The 23,716-nt window shown below is 33.6% G+C and overlaps 1 protein-coding gene across 1 annotated transcript in view; it reads right to left on the bottom strand.

Moving 5' to 3' along the window:
• Oseg4 (intraflagellar transport protein Oseg4) overlaps positions 1 to 23,716 on the bottom strand; it is a 377,419-nt gene that overhangs the window by 270,366 nt on the left and 83,337 nt on the right. Inside the window, exons 10-11 of the mRNA XM_090392828.1 lie at positions 10,643 to 10,768; positions 3,297 to 3,389 (exon numbers count right to left, since the gene is read on the bottom strand). Coding sequence (XP_090248954.1) covers positions 3,297 to 3,389; positions 10,643 to 10,768 — 219 coding nt within the window. The remainder of the gene's footprint in view (positions 1 to 3,296; positions 3,390 to 10,642; positions 10,769 to 23,716) is intronic.

The following is a 23,716-nucleotide window of genomic DNA, read 5'->3' as shown; positions in this document are numbered from 1 at the left end:
TGCTGGTCAGTTAACTGAGGATATGGTTAGCTGAATGCATAATTGCATAGTGCTATTCAGGAGTCAGATGATATGCTAATCTATGGAAGGTCTGTTTAATCAAGGTTTAGTTATTTGAAGGTTGGATATCTGAAAGATAAGGGTATGTATGAGGATGGCTAAGAGCTTATCAGTAAAGCCAGTAAAACATCTAGAGGAAAAAAAAAACTAATAAAAAAAAAGGGAAGAATTAATGAAAAAACACTGAAGTAGCACAGACAATCTAGAATTTGTAGAAATGCAAAGGCCAGAAAAGATCTTAATCAAAAACAATATCAAAAATATAATTTAAGAACAATTCAAAACATGTCAGAAAACAAAACAAAAATCTCTGAAAAATCAAATGAGAGTTACATGGAAGGAAAAAAATGGATTTCAAAACTGAAAAATAAGCAAGGAACAGTACAGTGAATAGAGAAAAAATAATGGAAATATGTAGTGATTTTTATAAGGACCTATACACAGGCAGAGAAACAGATACAGATCCTCAGAAACAGAGATGAGAGAGACAGAGAACAACCAATTATAAGAGAAGAATTATGTGAATTGTCAAGTTAGCAAAGAATAATAAAAATCCTACAGAAAATGATATATTATCAGAGCACATAAAATTTTCACAGTTTCATAAGGTCACACTGCATATATTCAATGTTTCAACTACAGAAAAAATTTCACAGCAATAGCATACATCAATGATTATCTTATGTAAAAGAAGCAGATACCAATAACCATATGCCAGACAATTTGCTATCACAACTGTACATTATATCCATTATATTCACAAGGTTTTTGTGATTTTATTTAATATGAACAAGCAGGCTTCAGGGCAAGATTCTCTACACTAAATCATATCCACACTATTAATTAATCGACCATAGATAGCAACACTATCGAAACAATTTTTTTTTCTAAGTTGGTACATCTGTCATAAGCATCCATGTGAATTGCAAGTCATTCTATCAAGTTGTTTATATCATACAGCTGTCTAAAGCAAAAGTGTAATCTGTATCCCTGGAAATGTATAAAATTGAGTATCGTGCGGTTATAAAATTCTGTAAAAAAAGCAAAAAAAAATTCATTCGATGTTCATAAAAGTTTATGGGAACTCTTCTCCTTCGTTATCGACAATTAAGAAATAGGCTGCTGAGTTTAAACATGGCCATACCAGCCTTGAAGATGATCCACGTGAAGGACGTCCAAAAAAGTGTAATAACCAGAAATCATTGATCAAGTGTACGATATGATATTGGATGACCAGCAAGTCAAAGTGCGTGAAACTGCTGAGACTACAGACCACTTCAAAAGAACATGTAGGATATATTTTGCATGAAGAATTGCAAATGAAAACGCTCTGTGCAAGATGAGCGCCGTGCTTGCTCACAGCAGATCAAAAACGTACTAGCATGAAAATCTCTGAACAGTGATTGAAGTGTTTTAACAAGAATAAAATTGATTTTGTGTGTCAATTTATTACTACGGATGAGACTTGGATTCACTATTACACACCACAATCCAAACAGCAGTCAAAACAGTGGACAGAAGTTGGTTGTTCAGTGCTAAAGAAGACAAAGTCAATTCCATTAGCAGGAAAGGTCATGGCATCGGTATTTTGGGCTGCTAAAGGCATTTTGTTTATTAATTATCTTGAAAAGGGTAAAACAATAACTGGGGAATATTATTCCAATCTTTTAACCAGACTAGATAAAAAAATTCATGAGAAAAGACCCAGTTTGCAGAAGAAAAAAATCATCTTTCATCAGGACAATGCACCTGCCCACAAAGGTGTTTTGGCAATGAGAAAATTAAGGGATCTGCACTATGAATTGTTGGAACATCCACCCTATTCCCCAGATTTGGATCCCTCTGACCTATCTCTTCCCAAAGCTAAAACTTTTCCTCGCTGGTCAGTGTTTTTCTTCAAATCAAGAGGTGATTGCAGCTGTAGAGGGATATTTTGCAGATCTTACTGAGAACCACTACAGGGATGAGATAATGTTGCTGGAACATTGCTGGAATAAATGTATCAGTCTTGAGGGAGATTATGTTGAAAAATAAAAATAATTTTGAAATTATAAATTCGTTTTTTCATTGATAGGCCGTGAACGTTTCAGATCACCTTCGTATAGCCTCTCTCAGTGAGTCCTTGACTCCTGGAGGTCTTAGATAATAATAATAATTTATGTTTCGCAAATGATATTGTTCTGTTGGTAAAAAATAAAGAAGCTCAGAAAATGATAAATAACCCTGACTGAGAAAACTAAATAATTATAATGAGACTTACGACAAATAATTCCAATCAAATGGAATGAAAATTAGCAAATAATCCTAATGAAACTGTGGATGACTATATTTACTGTTGATAATTCATTTGTTTTAAATCAAAACAAGATAAAGAAACAAATGGAAGAATCACAAAATGATACAAAGCATTTTGTCTGTATAAAAATTACCTGTTAGGAGATTTTCAACATGTTTAAAAAGAAAGTGTTTAATATGTGCATTATTCCGATGTTTACCGATGGAAGTGAGACATGGGCAATGACTAAAAATACGGGAAGATAGATTGTGTGTGGCCCAGGGTCATGGAGAAAAGAATGCTCTATATAACAAAAAAGAGATAGAATTAGAAATAATAGAATTATTTCTAATGACTGGAGTAGAGGATATTGTGAAATATTGTAAAGCATGTAAATGGAGATGGGCTGGCCATATTAGTAGATTAACAGACAACAGATGGACAAAGTTAACCGCTGAATGGATACTAAAAAAGAGAGAGATTGCCAAAGAATAAGATGGAGGGATGATCTACAAAAGGTTGATATCAAATGGAGGACATTGCCAAAAGACAGAAACAACTGGAAAGTTAAGAGGGGATGGGGAGGCCTATATCCAGCAGTGGATGGAAAGAGGCTAAAGAAGAATTAGATAATTAGGATAATTAGAAGAAGAAAAGATCAGGAAAGCATTCTGCAGAACAAGCTATCAGTTTATAAAGACTGGTTGAAAATCATTTCTTTAAATAATAATAATAATATGTGTGTGTATTTATTTATTTATTTCTATTTTTTTAAACTATATCACATTCAATTCTCATTACGGTGAACTCACTGAGTGTGACAAACTACCAAAAATTTCTAGCCAAGGTCCCAATAAAATAGCATCAGTATTTAAAGAAAATTCAGTAGTACACTTTTCACTAGCAAATTATTCCTCAGTTTTTTAAAGTCTATATTAAAAAAAAAAAAAAATGAAATTACCTCACTCGTATTAGTATTCCAGAAGACTACAGTGCTCTCTATTCTATCAGGCTTATTCACAGCATATGCCACAGTGTTAGAGAAATAACACCACTAGGAATAAATTAAATATTAGATTCAATATAATAAAAAGAGTACAAGAAATCAGTTTCATTCAACTATCAACTTACCATTTACTTTTATAATAGTGAAAATTATATTCCATTATAAGCTAGTAAAAAATTAAAATGGCATAAGGGATTGCTTTATGATAATACAACAATAAATGATAAGTGAAATGCAGAATGCACAGCAAAGCTCTGTGAAGTTCATTTATATTTGTTCATTTGACACAAGAAATACTGAGTAGAGCACATTACTTCTTTCTGGCAAAGATAATTTACATTTCAAGACGAAAGACTGACTGAGTTATTACATTCATTATCACAACATACATAATTCATAAATGAATTGTAGTTTTCTTGAAAATTCTATTACTCAGATTAAAGTTTGTAAACTAGATTATATAAACAATAGTCATTTATTGTCATTTATATACATAAAATACTCTTACTGTTTATAAGATGTGCTGCTTAAAGATCTGGCAGCCTTCATCAAAGTTATAGAAAAATGGTAAAAAAATTAACAGAAATGCATAGAATATTGATACACAGAGATATATTAAAGAGCTTCTTCACAGGGACAGTATTCTATCAGGAAAGAGAGGGGAGGGAGTCAAAATTTCTTGGCAAAAATAAGAAATGGATATTTTAAAGATGAATGGTTTTCATTACTATGGAAATCTTTTGCAAACTTGTTATAATATCTTTAAAACTGAATTTATTTCAAAAATATAAAGAAATTTTGAATAACGTTTATATTATAGTACTCTGAATACAGAAAGATAACATCAAAGAGGGAAACATTTCTCTAAAACACTAGAAAGCCAAGAATATTAAAAGAATAGAAATTAAGCGTTTCAACGGTTTAAATTACATAAATTAATATTCTATAGATATCTAAACAGCCAAAGTCTTATAACACTTAACCAGCATTTCCAAGTCCACACTTTTGAAGGCCAAAGAATCTGTGCTGGAAGATTCCTGAATTAACATGTTTTTCCACTTTATTTCCATCATTTATAAATAAAGTCAAAAAGAAGATTCTCCATGATATCTGACATACATCAGATATCATGGAGAAATATCTGATGGCTATAGCTGGGTAAATTCTACTATAGGGATGGATGTTTGTGAATGTCTTTAGATGGTATATACGCATTTCACTGCAATCTAAAGATGATTACATACTTTTGGAGGTTTGAAGTGGATTGAAAAAATTCCATATTTTGTCTCTAGAGAAGAGTTCCCAATTATGTAACTTTTTCTTTCATGTTTTCGTAGGTGAGAATCACACAGAAAAATGTGTGGTTCCCACCCATGAAAGGTTATTATAAACCTATTGCACATTTTGCACCATGGGTGGGCTAAGTTTTTTTTTTTGCCATTTTTATCAATTATATATATATATATATATATATATATTATTTATTTTTACATACTCTGGAAACCCTGCTCTAGACAATAAAAATTGAACTTTTTCAAGCTACTTTATGGCCTCCAATAGGTGAGGTGGTGGTCTCATGCCAGGTGATGAAATTCATCTCCCACCTAAAAACAATCGCAAAGCATCCATGCCCACAGAAGGATTTGAACCTGCTACCTCAGCATATTCATGGTACTAATGTAAGTTAATCTGACTTATTAAAGGTTATATATAAACCTTTTATGAATAAGTTTCACATAAGTAAATGAAAATAATAATAACATGAAAAATAAAATAATAAATCTTATATCAATTTGCGAAAATTTCTAACCTACACTCATGTTCATAGAAACTGAATCACCTTTCATAAATATAGATTTTAGAGATAAATGGTCATTTTCATTGCTTTATCATTGGATATTTCATTGTATTGTATCATCTATCATTCACACAGGTTTCTGTATAATTGAATAGCTGCTGCTATTGCGTCAGAATTTTATATGCTATAAATAGACTGCAAGAGGTAGTTTTCACATTTTCGTGCTGAGACTGCTATGACTAGTTACATGCAGTTAACACTTTGCTGAAAGTGTGACTTCAGTGAGGTGTTAACTGCATATTCGTGCTGAGACTGCTATGACTAGTTACATGCAGTTAACACCTTGCTGAAAGTGTGACTTCAGTGAGGTGTTAACTGCATACATCCGTACACATCATCCGGACACAGCAGATGGGAAATTTCAATATTATATTTAGGAATTTCATATAAAGAAAAAGAAAAATATCAAAGAATTGAAGAGTAATGGTGACAAGGAATCACCTTGGAAATCCCATGTTTAATGCTAATACCTCTGAGTCATTCATTATTGATTAAAGTTGTTTTCCATTTTCATAGCAGCAGCATCCAGAAATGAACATATATTTTTGCTAATTCCAAATCTTTGTAGAAATTTTAGGATCCAGGAGTGTGGGAGGGAATCGAATGCTTTATTATAGTCTATCCATACCATGTTTAAGTTAGTGTTTTTTCATCTTTTTGAATATCTGAGGATCATTTTATCAATAAGGATCTGGTCTCTTGTTCCTCTAGATTTTTGAAAATTGCCTTTTTGTTTAATTGGGTAAATCTGTTTATGTTTTAAAAGTATTAAAAACATTAAATTAGTTATTTATTAATTGTTGATATTTTGATGGATTTTAAACCTGCATCTTCAGAACACAAACTATTCATCACAATGCACAAGTGATAATGAGTGTTGGAAATAAATGAAATTGTAATGAACAAAAGACCTTCAAGCCCTTCCATTTATTCTATTTATCCAACATTACAGGATACAAAGTACCCTATAATGTTGGATAAATAGAAGTTTTTTTCTGGAGTTGATTTTAAAATGACTGTCTCCAAAATTTCAGGTAAATTAATGCAACAACCATACTTACTGAGGCTAGGAGACGGTTTCAATTGCTGTTACTGATTCTAAAATTAATCTCACATAATGTAATAATTTCTATACAATACATTAGCTTTTTTCCATGTACACTTATGAAGGGGGATGAAAAGCATGGTCTGCGAGTCCTGATTTGCCATAATCATGGTAGCAGATGTAATCTTTGTATTCTCTGAAGCGATATTAAAAGATCTTGTACGTCCATAGTAGGGCAAGTCTAGGAGGAATAGAGGATGAAGTTTTTCCTCTGCTAGGTGAAGATTGTTAGTTTGAAAAGAAGTTTAAAGGTTATATTTATTTAATACTTTAGCTATCTTTTCAGATAGGGAATATGGTACTAGTCTACTACCACTCATTTTTAATGATTTGTAGGAAAGTGGACATATCAAGAAAAAACAGACAATCTGTGTCATTAAGAGTCATGACATTTTGCATCATGGGATATGGACATGGAGTCATTCAAAATATATATATTTTTTTTTACTTGAATAGTAAAATTATTATTACTTTTTATCAAGTGATTTTTATGTTAAAGGAGATGCAAAATATTTTGATGACAGGTGAAGCTGAAAAGCCACCAACTTTATTATTTACTATCTTAATATATTAAAATGTAATAAATCAACTGTATTAGCTACAAGTATGGCTATTGATAAATCCATCTCCAAACTGGCTTATGATTTTGGAGTTAAAAGGGATCATCTTTGAACAATAATTAATAAATTACACGATGACCACAGTAATTAACTTTAATGAAATAAAGGTACAAATATTTCGTACTGAAATTAACAGGACATCATCAGTGTAGAACAAACAGTTCAAAGGAATGGAATACAAAATACATAACAGTCAGTGGATTACCAATTAAAAATTGTTGCCGCATGCTAGAAATTAATATTAATAAAATATTATTAAATAATTCTTAAAAACTATTTCTTTGATGGTTACATAAGATAAGAATCTCCCAAACTTTTTTTTTTGGGGGGGGGGAGAGAGAGACAATCATTTTGATTCAAATTTGGCCGTGGTAAAAGGGTTTTGCAACTTTTTTTGAAAAGGCATTCGTATTTAAACTTGCATCTATGGAGAAGATGAGCTTTATCCAACTGGATATTGTGTTTTGTGTCATAGTGTCAATACTATGTTGTGCCAGACCAGACTTTTGAGGTTTCATGTATTCGATATAATACTGATGTTCCTTCATTCTTTTTTCCACAAACGGCCTGTATCCAAAGTATGTTAAATTACATTCACACAGTATCTGGTAAATGCTAGCTAATGATAGAGATGCCAGTTTGTCTTTCATAGATGGCAACGAGTGAGAAATTTTGTTGATAGGAAAATATGTAGGAATGAGATGATACTTCTTCAAAATTCTGCCAATTGGTTCTGAGATGCCAGAAATATAATGAATTGGAACTGTGCGGACTGTTGAAGAATCTTGAGGTGTTGGAACATAGGAGTCAATTATCTGCTGGATTTGATTAGGGTTGTAACCATTAAATTCCATTAAAGTAACCAGTAACCATTAAAGGAATGGAATACAAAGTACATAACAGTCAGTGGATTACCAATTAAAAATTGTTGCCACGTGTTAAAACTTAATATTAATAAAATATTATTAAATAATTCTTAAAAACTATTTCTTTGATGGTTACATAAGATAAGAATCTCCCAAACTTTTGGGAGAGAGAGACAATCATTTCAATTCAAATTTAGCCGATGTAAAAGGGCTTCGCAACTTTCTTTGAAAAGGCATTCGTATTTAAACTTGCATCTATGGAGAATACGCCTTTCTCAAAAACTGCTGTGATACGAAAGTTATTACTATGTTTGCTAGATTTAGAGAAACTATTTGGTCTCCTGGGCTCACACAATTTATATTCGTGCAAGTTTTTCCTTGATACGGAAACAACTTCGAGTGACTAAAAAAGATTTAGCATCTAATATTCATTCTATTTTGGATCTTGAAAGAAGAATTTCAGCTGTCCTGGATGACGAATTACTGGATATCATTCTTTGTATTTCTAAACAACATTTAGTTCATTCTTATGAAAAACATTCCTGTAAACTGATGCAAAAATATGAATCTTTATACCATAAGCAAAAGAAAAAAGTTACCTCTGACAACACTCCTATGAATAAATAGATTGTGAATATTTCTAGATGCCCGTTATCTGACACTGAAACTAGTGCATTAGCTACAGGCCTTGACTTTGCCGTAGTACCTAAACGAATCCCATATCTCGATTTTTTGCATAACATCAAACACAATCTGTCGGGTGCTAATAAACTATGATTTGAAGTGCTTCACTTTTTAAAAGAAAATTACCTCCATGTAATTTATCGAGTGCTGAAACCCATGCGCTAACCTCATTAAGAAAAAAATAGTGAAATATCTATTTCAAAAGCTGATAAAGAAAAAGGGGTAGTGGTAATGGATAAGGCCGACTATGAGAGAAAAGTAGACTGCCTTTTGCAAGATACCTCCACCTATCAAGAAATTAATCATAACCCTACAAAATTGCAAATTAAACAATTAAATAAGCTGTCTGATGAAGTTGTCAGTTGGGATCAAAATACAAGTTACGCACCCATTTTGGAAGAACTCCTTGTTTATATGGCCTCCCAAAAATTCATAAAGAAGGTTATCCAGTAAGACCCATCTTGAATTGTATTGCCTCTCCCATTTATAGAATTGCTAAATTTCTATCACGTTCATTAACTGCCCATACTGGACAATCCAGATCTTTCATCAAAAATTTGACACATTTTCTTGAACAAATCAAGGATGTTCAAATACAGAAGTCTGACTTGTTAGTCAGTTTTGATATTATTTCCCTCTTTACCAATATTCCATTATCTGACACTGTCAATTTACTATATGATGATTACACTCCAGATACTGCAAAGATTTTTTAATTTGTTATATATTCAGGATATTTCAGCTTGAAAAACAAGATCTATAAACAAGTTGAAGGTACTGCCATTGGTAGTCTTCTGTCTCCACCTTTGGCAAACTATTTATTGAACCATCTGGAAGACACCTTGTTCTCATCTATTCAATCCCAACCCTCTATTTTGTTTCATTATGTTGATGATGTCTTTGCTATTTGACCGCATGCTGAAGAGGAACTTACTACATTCCTACAACAGATCAATAGCCTTCACCCACACATTCAATTCACCATGGAAAAAGAAAAGGCTGGTAGTTTACCATTCTTGGACATCCTTCTTACACGCACAGCCACTGGTAATTTATCAAATGAGAGTTTATCAAAAACCTACCTTTCCTGGCAGATACATTCATCAAAAGTCTGCTCATCACACCTCTCAAAAAATTGGTTTTATCAAGTCTTTAATTAATAGAGCACATAAAGTGTGCTCCTCTCCCTCAAGCTTATAACAAGAACTTTTCACTATCAATTAATAGAATTTAATGGTTACAACCCTAATCAAATCCAGCAGATAATTGACTCCTATGTTCCAACACCTCAGGATTCTTCAACAGTCCACACAGTTCCAATCCCTTATATTTCTGGCATCTCAGAACCAATTGGCAGAATTTTGAAGAAGTATCATCTCATTCCTACATATTTTCCTATCAACAAAATTTCTCACTTGTTGCCATCTACAAAAGACAAACTGGCATCTCTATCATTAGCTGGCATTTACCAGATACCGTGGGAATGTAATTTAACATACTTTGGACAAACAGGCCATTCTGTGGAAAAAAGAATGAAGGAACATCAGTATTATATTGAATACATGAAACCTCAAAAGTCTGGTCTGGCACAACATAGTATTGACACTATGACACAAAACACAATATCCAGTTGGATAAAGCTCATCTTCTGCATAGATGCAAGTTTAAATATAAACGCCTTTTCAAAGAAAGTTACTCTTTTACCACGGCCAAATTTGAATCAAAATGATTCTCTCTCTCTCTCTCTCCCCCACAAGTTTGGGAGATTCTTATCTTATGTAACCATCAAAGAAATAGTTTTTAAGAATTATTTAATAATATTTTATTAATATTAATTTCTAGCACATGGCAACAATTTTTAATTGGTAATCCACTGACTGTTATGTACTTTGTATTCCATTCCTTTGAACTGTTCGTTTTACACTGATGATGTACTGTTAATTCCAGTTCGAAATATTTGTACCTTTATTTCATGAAAGTTAATTACTGTGGTTATCGTGTAATTTATTATTTATAGTTATGCCACAGGTATCTTTAATGATTTGAACAATAATATTCACTGTATTTAAAATATAAATAAAATCTGGTGATAAACAGTTGGGTACTAATCCATCAGTGGGACAGGTGTCCCAGCATTAATTGACTGAAATACTTTACTATTTATTTACCTTATAATCAGGACGAATATTTGCAAAGAAGATAAAAGAATCAACAGCAAGTGCAATACGTAAACCTCCTCCTTCCCAGGAGCAGCCAGCAATATCTTTACCTGGTACACGAAGGGTGTGAAGATGCTGCAAGTAAAAGTATTTAAGAAAAACATGGAGTGAATAAAATACACTTGTCAAGTAAAACTAAATAAATATGAAGACTAGCAGTCATAATCTACCATACTGTGACTACTATTAGCTTCATTCATCTGTAATGATCTTTAAGTTCTAAATTCATGATAATAATTTCATTTTTTATTATTATAGTAATAACAAAGCTGTTATTAATATTATTAATATGTTATTAATGCTACTAATATTTTAGAGCTAATATAAGATAACATGCAGTCACTTAAAACAGAATGAACAATGAAAGATATCATGCCTAGCTTCTTGCAAGAAGCTAGGCATGATATATTAATCTATCATAATATTTGGTATATATTCCTAGATATGCACATATGAATATGATAATAATATAAAAATACTGTTATCAGCGTTCAATTTGATATGGTTGTCGACCCTGACGAGATTAATACAATGATGATAAAGCTATTTAGCATTTATTTGTTATCATTATGAAATATCACTTAAGGGTAAAATCTAGTAATGGTCAGCTCTCCACATTCTTTACAGGCTATGTGGAATGTCTCTCCCACACAGGCTATATGGAATGTGACAAACTGACAAGGGTTTCTCACCTGATGTCCAATCCTCAAACCTGTGGTGAATCCAATTACTAAGTATCCAACTGGCAAATGAAAAACTTATTGTGTCTATGGTACCATAGAGGATTCTAAGAAAGAGGTGGAGAAATAGTTTGAGTCATCAGAGAGGACTGCCAACCTAATAATAAAGGTGAGTGCCCACTAGACTTCTGTTCAAGACATGAATTATTCAGTACTTAACACTATATTATAACAAAACAAAAAAAAAGTGTATAAATTCTTATTCTCAAAATGCATATGAAACATGAAAAGATTTTTTTAAGTTAAGGGATATTATATCCCATATTGTTTCTTAGCCGAATAAGAAACTCAAAGAGTTTCGTGCCAAATATAGAAACTATATAAAGTTCGATGATTCCAAGCGTAAGCAAATACATGGATAGTGCAGCACCTGATCCTTTAAGGTAGTGCAGCTGAGGCAACTCATAGAAAGGGTGGAGCAAGCTCCGATCACTATTCTTGATATTTACCCATAATGTGAACTTAGCTCCTAAGAGCTGTATTATTGTTCAACATTATGAGAGAAGGTCACTACCCAGACCGATTTCGACCTTTTTTGAGGTCTCATCAGTGAGTAGGTAGACCCAATTAATACCAAGTTTGTAGTGAACAGAACTTACATCCATTTTATGAGAATTGCCAAGGTGTCCTAAAAAATTACTAATTATATGAAGAGCCAAAGGCTTCAATTTGGCGACATGAACTTATTTAAGTTAAGGGATATTATATCCCATATTGTTTCTTAGCTGAATAAGAAACTCAAAAAGTTTCGTGCTGAATATAGAAACTATATAAAGTTCGGCGATTCCAAGCGTAAGTAAATACCTGGATAGTGCAGCACCTGATCCTTTAAGGTAGTGCAAGCTGAGGCAACTCATAGAAAGGATGGAGCAAGCTCCGATCACCATTCTTGATATTTACCCATAATGTGAACTTAGCTCCTAGGAACTGTATTATTGTTCAACATTATGAGAGAAGGTCACTACCCAGACCGGTTTCGACCTTTTTTTAAGGTCTCATCAGTGAGTAGGTAGACCTAGTTAATACCAAGTTTGTAGTGAACAGAACTTACATCCCTTTTATGAGAATTGCCAAGAAGGTGTCCTAAAAAATTACTAATTATATGAAGAGCACTATCCAGGTATTTGCTTACGCTTGGAATCGCCGAACTTTACTTTATATAGTTTCTATATTCAGCACGAAACTCTTTGAGCATCTTATTCGGCTAAGAAACAATATGGGATATAATATCCCTTAACTTAAATAAGTTCATGTCGCCGAATTGAAGCCTTTGGCTCTTCATATAATTAATGAAAAGATTTATTCATTATGCTATTGTTGATAGTGATACCTTCAAACTAGTTTCAGAATATAAGAATATATAGATATTTGAAATAGAAAGTGATCATAATTTAGTTAAGAGTAGGATAAAAATGGATTATCACACTGACAAGAAAAATAGATATTAAAGTTTAAAACATATCAAAGTGGAGAGTATTCAGAGATGAACTCTAGCCTCAAATACACTAACACCAAATGCTACTGGTGAAAAGAATGAAAGGGTCTGATAATGAGAATCATTCCTTAGAGACCTAATGACAATCTGAAGGAAACACTACCTGATTCAGACAATCAGTCATGTACAGAGATTGTCTCCAAACACAGAAAAATCAGAATTTTAGGGTGGACTTGATAACTTAAAGAGGTAATTCAGGAAAAGAAGAAATTATATTCAAGTTTCTGAAAAATACATCAGCATTTGCTGATGTATTTTTCAGAAATTTTTAGTATTATTCAAGAAAACTTATGGTAATAAATTTTCTGAAAAACTTATTCCATAAGTTTTTCAGAAAATGCAGAGAAAAATAAGTAGCTAAACCAAAGACTTTAGGGAAGAATATAGAAAAGAAATATGAATAAAGCAAAACATATTGGAAGCTACTGAAAAATGGTTACAAATGGAGGGAAAAGTACTACAAAGAGAATCATCATCTTCAAATTCCTGATATGTACCCTCAGGAAGTGTATACAGGATAATTAAGATAGTACTACATGAAAAAGTCACATCATTACTAACTTACTATCACTTTTCCTCCAAATTAATCTGTTATCTGTCAAGACTTAGATCTGATAATATCAGATCTTATATTTCTGTTTTTTAAAGCCCTTTTTACTGTATCAATCAGTGGTGGCCTGTGAAGTTTTAAGTGGGGGGGGGGGGGTGCGGCTATACAAATTTTAAAAAAATCACTCTTATTTTCCTAATTAGTAACCAATTTATTAATAAATAAATATATTTATTAATAAATTGGTTACTGATTAAGAAAAAAAGAATTTTTTTAAATTATTTTGTATAGGCAGCACCCCCACTTAAAACTTCACGGGCTGCCACTGGTATCAATCCATCTACATCTTGGTCTTCCTCTGGATTTTTTTCTGTCAACCTGACAAAAAACACTTATTTTGTTAAACGTTTTTCTTCCATTCTGTTTAAGTGACCATATCACCTGAAATCAGCTCTAATAACACATTCTTGAATGATAACAATGGCAAGTTCTTTTCCAATATCCTCATTTTTAATTAATACTGCCACCATCTATTCACTCCACTAATCTTTCTCAGAGCTCTTATATCAGAGGTCTCCAGTCTTTGATCAAGTGTTTTATTTCTAACCCAGCTCTCAGATCCATAAGTTAAAATTGGTTTGAACACTGTCTTGTATATAGCTAATTTAGTTTTGACTAATTTCTTTCTTATTCTATATAAATTTATTCAGCTGACTTCCTACCATACCAGCTTTACTAATTCTGAATCTGTCTACTTCCATATTTAATTTACCATCTTCACCAAAAATTGCACTTATATAGCTGAAATGTTTTACTTGTTCTATAGGTTCACCATTCAGGATACAGTTAATGTTTTCAATGTTTCTGCCTATTTTCATTGTCTTTGTCTTTTTATTACTGATTTTCATACCAAATTTATTACAACAGTTATTCAATTTAGTCAGGGAATCAGAGTTAATAAAGATAAGCTGGAAACTTCATATTGCAATGTCCAAACTGGGGAAGTAAGGATTTGGATGGGCAGGGTTAGAGAAACAAATCCAGGAGGCCAAGGCTTGAATTGGGTTGCAGAATCATAGTAAAAAGAAAAACTTTAACACTGAAAATGAGGATATTCTGGATGCCTGAAGAAATTACTTTGAAAAATTATTACATTAATGATAAGCAGCAACAAAAAATATCCAGGAGGAATACAACATAACTACATTTCAGTACTAGAGATAAATAGGAAAAATTGTCAGAAATCTGAAATGTGGAAAGGCAGCTGAAGTAAATGGCATTCAATTATAATATTATTTTTTAAACCACTAAACCTCATAAAATGCCTAATGTAACCCCTTGACAGACTTAGTGAACCTTCTCTGTATACCATCATTTCTTATAATGTCCATTAGAGATCTGGGTGACCAAAGTTGAGAGCAATAGTCTAAAACTGGCATAATTAAGGTCTTGTATAAGAGCATCCCACTCAAGAGCATCATTCTTACTAATTGAAAATTTACAAGGATAATACCACTCATATGAAGTGGTATCACCCTTGCAAATTTCCATTTATCTTTCTTCTCAACTGGCATTATTCAATCTTCAATCACATCATTTTCTACATTAACACTCACAAGTAATTATAAAATTCTTCTCTTACCTCAGCAGGATCATTTTAATATCTTATTTTTAGCACTAACTTATTTACTTTAACTTCCATTACATTATTACTATTAGTATTATTGTATGGGCATTTCTATGGATTCCAAAGATTCATCATGGGAGGACCAATCTATCCACACAATCTATCATACCTCTACTTGAATCCATTAATAGACAGGGTGCTCACAATTGACTCAGGCAATCCATTCCACTCATTCACAACTCTCCAAGCAAAAAATCTAGTCCTCACACCCCTACTAACCACACTTTTATTCAACTTCCTGGGATGACTTCTTGTTCTGACCTCTCTAACAAGTACTAAAACATTTCCCCTGTATCAATCCTATAAAGCCCTTTAAGTAACTTAAATGTTTCTAACATATCCTCTCTTTGTCTCCTATTAACCAACTTCTGCAATCCACACACCCCATCAATCTGTCCTCATAAGGAACATTCCACTTAACCATCGTGGTCGATCAACTCTGAATATTCTCCACCACCTCCTCGTCACCCAGAAACCTAGGAGAATAGACCTGAGCACAGTAACCCAGATGTGAATGTATCAAGGCCTTGTTTTTTTGTCTACCACTGCCCCTAAAACTCTAGCTTCATCTATTTCCTGGAGCACATTTTCTTCAATGTGGTACATAGCTTGTAATCTTTATATCCCAAAATGCATAACTCTGCACGAGTCCACATTAATCCAATGTGCATTATCCTAGGCCCATGCTGATAGCCTATTGAAATCATCTTGCAAGCTCTCTACATCACCTTGATTAACTGCCAACTTTGCATCATCAGCAGTCATCTGAATATCTCCCTTTAAATTATTTCCTATATTATTTTTGTACAAATTAAACAGCAGTGGTCCAAGCACAGAGACCTGTGGCACACCACTAGTCACCAACCCTCTCCTAGATTCTGCTCCACCATATATTACTTTATGGTATCTATCCATGAGCCATCCTTTTATCCATATCACCAGCTTCATATTCATTCCCATTTGTAGCAGTTTGCTTAATAGAGTTCCATGTGGTATCCTGTTAAATACTTTTGAAAAATCCAGAAGTATCATTGTTTAGCTATTTCCTTTATCCAACTTAGCTATTATCCTATTATAAAAAGTCAATAGATTACTAAGGCATGACCTACCTTTCAGAAAGCCAGGCTACTCCTCATAGAATATCATATTCTTATCCATCCATTCCTGACTGCAATTTTTTACCAACTTTTCAAATACTTTACCTCGACTCCTGATATATTCGTCTATAATTTGCTACTGCAGTCTTAGAACCTCTCTTATGCAAGGGAATTATTTTGGCCTTTTCCCACTCCCTTGGAACTCTACCAGAGCTGAGACTTAAATTAAAGAGCCAATTAAAGATAATTCAGTCTCATTCAACAAAGAAAACACCAGAGACTTCCATAACGAACTTTGCATTTTAAAAGAAGAGGTTGAAGAAGCTCTAAAAAAGATAGATGTTGAAAGTTTTTTCACTTGGTTATACAATAAATTAAAGATGCAAGGAAATTAAATTCTTGTTTCATCCTTTATCGAAGTGCAAGCAAACAAAGTTTGCATGTAAAGTAACTTCATGCCTGAGCTAGTTGTATTTAGAGGCTAATCACTTCATATCAATTGCTTTAGTATCCAATAATGCAATGCACATATCCTTACTTATCCATACATATCCTTACAATGCTATGCATTATGGGAAGGGTCACTACCCAGACCGGTTTCGACCTTTGTTGAGGTCTCATTATACATATGCATAGCATTATACATGTCCATAAGAATATGTGTGTGTTGCATTATGGGATACTAAAGCAACTGATCTGAAGTCATTACCCTCAATATACAAGTAGCTCAGTCGTGAAGTTACTTTACACACAAACTTTCTTTGCTTACACTTTGATAAAGGATGAAACCAAGAATTTAATTTCTTGACATCTTTAATTTATAGTATAACCAAGCAAAAAAACTTTCAACAAGGTGTGATATCGTTTGGCTACTTGTATATGAAAATATGACTTCTGCATTACTTCAATCTTGGTTGGACCACTTCTGGGTTTGGCTCTAGCTCAATAAAGATTGTAACCAGTCTGGGTAGTGACCCTTCCCCTAATGCACTGCATTATGAAATACTATGGCAATATGATATTGTTTATATTTCCTCTCTTGAATTACAGAGGAAAATAAGTAACATTATAAAAGACTGAAAAACAAAATAGATAGAATCTGCAGATTTGTCAAAAATGCTTGGTTGGAAGAAAAATAAAATTGCGTGAAGAAGCCAATGAAAAGAATGATAGAAAGACTGTATAAAAAATTTTATGTACAGTATATATTAATTATACATACATATAGTATATATAATTTTATATACAGTTGAAGCAAAACTACAACTGTATATAAAATTATAAAAGAATTATAAAAAATACAGGTGACTAAAAACAAAAGATAAAAACAATACTGAAACTGGAACAATTCAAGGGATTAAAATAATTTGGAAAGAATATTACCAGATACTTTTCCAGAGGAAAGAAAACTAAAAAAACACAAATAAACAGATAGAAAGAGAAAAAGCACCAATTATAATAAAAGAAGAAATTTTGAATGCAATAAACCAACTGAATTTATCTAAGTCACCTGGTTATGATGAACTTCCTACTGAATGGTGGAAATATGATGGCATAGAAGACATCAATTTCCTGCTTGAACTTTTTAACCAAATACTATGTACGGTGAAATCCAGATGACTGGAAAAAAAGCATCAAAATACCAATTTTCAAAAAAGGGAGATAAACAAAGGTGTGAAAATTATAGACCCATAACATTGCTAAGTCATAGCTACTAAATCTACACACACATAATGTGTGGTGGAGATACTTAATGAGCAGTTCATAAAGATCTTTCAATCTTGTGAATGTGACTTCATGGAGAGATTAAGAGCAGTTGATGATGGGGAGGAGAGACTGACTGTAAGTGAGCAAGAGGTGTTTGGGGAGTTGAGTAAACTAGATGTAAATAAGGCTGTGGGACTTGATAATATATCACCGCGTATTCTGAAGGAATGTGCCAGAGAGTTGACACCTGCCTTGACATATTTTTTTAATACGAGTCTTGCACTTGGTCAAGTCCCTAAAGAGTGGAAGGAGGGCAAGATTGTGCCACTTCATAAAGGAGGTGATCGAACTCAAGCATCAAACTATAGGCCTATCTGTGTGTCAGGTGTTGTGGTTAAGTTGTTGGAGAAGCTTGTGAGAACTAGGATCCAGAGTTGGGTTGACAACAATGGTATAATCTTTGATGGACAGCATGGATTTGCTAAAGGGAGGTCGTGTTTTAGTAATCTACTTACTTATTACAATAAAGTGACTGCTTCCTTGGACAGAGGAGAAGGATACACAGTAATATACTTGGATTTCGCAAAAGCTTTTGATAGAGTGCCTCATGATAAGTTGACAGTCAAACTAGAGCAGATGGGGTTGGATATTAGATTAGTGCATTGGATTGGAGACTGGCTATCTGATAGGTATCAACAAGTTGTGTATGGGGGTGCAATATCCAGGAAAAGGAAAGTCACTAGTGGAGTGCCTCAGGGATCTGTTTTAGGGCCATTACTATTTAACTTGTATATTAATGATATTGGCGAAGATTTGGATGGAGATATTCAGTTGTTTGCAGATGATGCAAAGTTGGGACGAACCATAAAGAGTAGTGAAGATGTTGTGGCCTTGCAAGAAGACTTGAATAAATTGAGTGATTGGGCAAGCAAATGGGGATGTGAGTTCAATGTTGCAAAATGTAAGGTTTTAAAATTTGGAAAACAAAGATGGGATGCAGAATTTATGCTTGGTGAAAATATATTGTTGGAAGTAGAGGAAATAAGAGATCTGGGAGTGATAGTGGATAAGGATCTAAAATTTAGGGGTCACATCGCCAAAATTGTGAAGACAACACAAAGACTTCTGGGAATGATGAGGAGGACACTGACATGTAGAAGTAGGGAGATTCTTGTTCCATTGTATAAGGCTTTGATTAGGCCACACATGGACTATTGTGCCCAGATTTGGTCACCTGGTTTTCAGAAGGATAAAGAGATGTTGGAAAGGGTCCAAAGGCGACTGACTAAGGTAGTTTCTGACCTCTGGAATGTCGAGTATGAGGAAAGATTGAAAAGATGTAATTTGCAGAGACTAGTGGAGAGAAGGAAGAGGGGAGATATGATAGAGACCTACAAGTTGGTAAGGGGTTGCTATAGGATCAATGGTGGAGAAGTTCTACAGCGAATAGTGGGAGATCAGGGGAGAACCAGAGGTCATCCCTGGAAACTGTATAAAGAGGGTGTGAGTAGGGGAGTGAGAGGCAGGTTTTTTTCGTGCAGAGTTGTGAATGATTGGAATGCCTTGCCTGAGAGTGTGGTGTCTGCAGGGAGTTTGAATGTGTTTAAGACCCGGTATGATGAGATGTGTGTGAGATAAAAGGACCTCCTAGATGAGTCTTTGACTCCATGAGGTCTTGTTTAATAATAATAATAATAATAATAAAATAGAATCCAGACTTGAATGAATGACACAATAGGAGAAGATGAAGGAGACCCAGAAGGTCTACTATAGACATATTTTAACAGTTAATAGCCTGGGGGTAAAATACTGAGGCATACAACTTACCAATATACTGCAATTTTATTGACTTCAAACAGCATTTGATTCCATTGACAGGAACAAAATGATAAGCATCTTAAAACCTATGATGTTAGATTCAGAACTACAAACTTTTATTACGAATTATTAAACAAACAAATTCAAAGTAGAAAAAGAAGTCATACAGAATTTCCCACTCTCACCAAATTTATTTACTATCTATCTCAAAGAAACATGCAAATCCAAAGCTGAAGAGCCAGGTCTACAAATAGATAACATGAATATCAACCCACATTAAATATGTAGACAATATTATTATTCCTGCAGAATCTAAAGCAAAATTGGAAAAAACAATAAAAATTTTAAATGAAGAGTGCAAAACTTTTGGAATGAAAATCAATCTAAGCAAAACTATAACAATGAAAATAGGAAGAGATGAAGAAAAAAATTTCAACAAATTGAGTAAATCATATACTTGAAATTTAAACAATTTACATATCTTGGCAGTCTCATTACTCACAACCTTGACAACACAGAAACAGTAAAATATAGACTTACCAAAGGATGGTTTAATGTGAATTAAATTACACAAAATATGGAAAATCAGCAACATTTTAAAAAGCCTCAAACTAAAACTCTATAAATCAGAGCATTCGAAATGCTTAAGAAAAATAAATAAACTTAATAAAAATAAAATAAATAAAAATAAATAAACTCACTGGTCAGAACACAAAACAAATGAGCAAGTCAAACACAAATGGAACTATTGAGAAGATATCATAGCTATAATTATTAAACAGCAATTAAGATGGTTTTGGACACCTCCAGAGAATGTCCTTTCTGAAGTTATCAAATATAGTCTTGAATGGAATCAATGGAGGAAGACAATCAAGAGGCAGACCAAAAAGAATTTGGTTACAGTCTTTGAAGAAAAAGTCACAATTATCAAACTTCAGATATATATACTAAGGGGTACCTTTCCCCCTGATGCTTACGCCACTGCCCCCCGAGTTCTGGACCAGTAGGCTGGTTCTCCTTAAATTCAGATGACTCGAATTTTGAAGACTCGAAAGGGGTCCCCCCGTGCACCTACCTGCCCAATCCCCCGAGTTCCGGACTGATAAGCCGGTTCTCCTTGAATTCTGATGACTCAAATTTTGAAGACTCGACACTCAGGGTAGCCCCTGAATTTCAAAACGTTTCAAATAACTTAAAAAAAAAAAAAACGTGACACAAAAACGTTACAAAAAAAAGGCTTATCATTTTATATTATAGAGTAGATATATATATATATATATGACAGAAATGGCCAGAGAGAGAGCCAGATGGCAAATATCTGTACATAAGAGACTCAACCATCATTTGATTTATGAGGAAGAAGAAGAAGAAGAAATAACTATTTTTGATTACTACAAAGAGAGAGACTATCGTTCCGATTCAAGTTAGGCCAATACAAAAGGACTTCATAACTTTCTTTGAAAAGGGGTTCATCATATTTAAAACTGCTTCAATGAAGAAGACAAGCTTTATCCCATCAGATACTGTATTTAGTATTAATACTATGTGACGCCTGACTAGACTTTTGAGGTTTCACATATTCAGTGTAGTACTGATTCATTAATTATTTTTTTCACAAATGGCTTGTCTGTCCAAAGTATGCATTCACAAGGAATCTGGTAAACACCAGCTAAAGATAGAGGCGACAGCTTGCCTTTTGTAAATGATAACTGATGAGAAATTTTGTTGATAGGGGAATATGTGGGAATAAGATGATACTTCTTCAACATTCTACCAATAGGTTTAGAGATACTAGAAATATAAGGGATAATCATCATCATCATCATCATCAAATTCCTGCCATGTACCCTCGAGGGGTGTACAGGATATGACAGTACTACATGAAAAAATTACATCATTACTAACTTCCTATCTACAATTTTCCTCCAAATCAGTCTGTTATACTTGTCAAGATTCCAACATTATCAGATCTTATATTTCTATCATCTAAGGCACTTTGTACCGTATCAATCCACCTATATCTTGGTCTTCCTTTGGGTCGTTTTCCTGCCAACCTGGCAGGGAACACTTCTTTTGCTAATCTTTCCTCTCCCATTCTATTTAAGTGACCATACCACCTGAGATTAGCTCTGCTAATGCATTCCTGGATGCTGACAATGTCAAGTTCTTTCCTAATATCCTCATTTTTAATATGATATTACCATTGATGCCATCTGTTCACGCCTCTAATCTTTCTCAGGACTCTCATATCTGCAGCCTCTAGTCTTTGGTCAAGTGTTTTACTTCTGACCCAGCTCTCAGATCCATAAGTTAAAATTGGTTTGAACACTGTCTTGTAAACAGCTAATTTAGCATTCTGATTAATTTCTCTCTTATTCCATATGAATTTATTCAATTGACTTCCCACCATACCAGCTTTGCTGATTCTGTTGTCTATTTCTATATTTAATTCACCATCTTCAGTAAAAATCGTGCCTAAGTAGCTGAAATGTTTTACTTGTTCCACAGGCTCTCCATTCACAACACAGTTGACATTTTCAATGATTTCGCCTATTTTCATTGTCTTTGTCTTTTTATTGCTGACCTTCATACCATATCTATTACAACAGCTATTCAATTTAGTCAGAGAATCTTGGAGACTTGTAGCGGATTTATTTAGAAGTATAATATCATCCGCATACAGCAAAGAGCTGACATTAACATCTCCAATTTTGATATCAGGTTTAATACCACTTTCTTTCAGAATGTGATCCATATACATAATGAATAACAGAGGGGATAATGTACATCCTTGTCTCACACCAGATTTAACATTAAACCATCTGCCTGTACTTCCTTCAATTCTAACTGCTGAATTACAACTCAAATAAAGACTAAGTATTTCTTGATATAATGCCCCATTGACACCATATAACTGCAGCATACTGAATAGCTTCTCTCTTGGGACCTTGTCATATGCCTTTTCCAAATCGACAAAACTTAAATACAGATCTTTGTTATATTCCCAGGCTTTCTCGACTATTTGTCGTAAAGTGAAGATCTGATCCTGACAGCCTCTATTTGACCTGAATCCAGCTTGTTCTTCCACAATTCTTCTTAACTGTTTCTCAAGTATACTTGCATAGATCTTGCCAGGAACACTCAGTAGGGAGATACCTCTGTAATTCTCACATTCAGTTTTATTTCCCTTTTTATATATGGGTACTATGAGAGCTCTACTCCAATCATTGGGAATTTGTCCCCTCTGTCCAGGCTTTCTGAACTATGCAGTGCAGCCACTGTAAGACTTTTATACCACCATACTTCAGCATTTCTGGTCGAATATCATCTACTCCTGCTTCCTTTCCACATTTCAAGCGCTTTGATGGTTTTTTCTACTTCAAGTATGGATATGTATTCCTGACTGCATGCCTGGTCAGCGTTTTTTATCACTGTGCTGTCATCACTGCTAGTTTCATTTAGCAATTTTTCGAAGTAATTACTCCATACTTCAAGGATATCTTTTTCACCTGTTTTCATGTCACCTTTATCATCTCTAAAGGTGATAAACACCTTTTACAGCACTCTTTCCTCCATTTCTTAGCTTCTTCAACAATCTTCAGAATATCTTACCACCTTCTTGATATTTATTTTCTATGTTCTTGCCAAAGTCCTCCCATGACTTTTGTTTAGCTAGTTTTACACAGTGTTTAGCTTTCTTACATTTGACTCTGTATTCTCTAAGAGCAAAAGCTGACTTATTTGTCAGGAACTTTTGATATGCTTTCTTCTTTTATTTCACTGCCTCTTTAACTTCCTGTGTCCACCAGGGAGTTCTGATTTTTCTATCCTTGCACACAACCTCACCACATGCCTCTCTGGCAGAATCAATCAATGTTTTCTTCAGAGTTTGCCACTGAATCTCCAAGGTTTGATTCCTGTTCTCAAAC

The sequence above is a fragment of the Typopeltis vanoorti genome, chromosome 5 (genome assembly GCF_054136105.1).
Source record: "Typopeltis vanoorti isolate ZY-2024b chromosome 5, IOZ_Tvanoo_1.0, whole genome shotgun sequence".
NCBI classification, from domain to species: domain Eukaryota; kingdom Metazoa; phylum Arthropoda; class Arachnida; order Uropygi; family Thelyphonidae; genus Typopeltis; species Typopeltis vanoorti.
The sequence above is the reverse complement of the archived record's forward strand: the minus strand, read 5'-3'. Positions and strand labels throughout refer to the sequence as shown.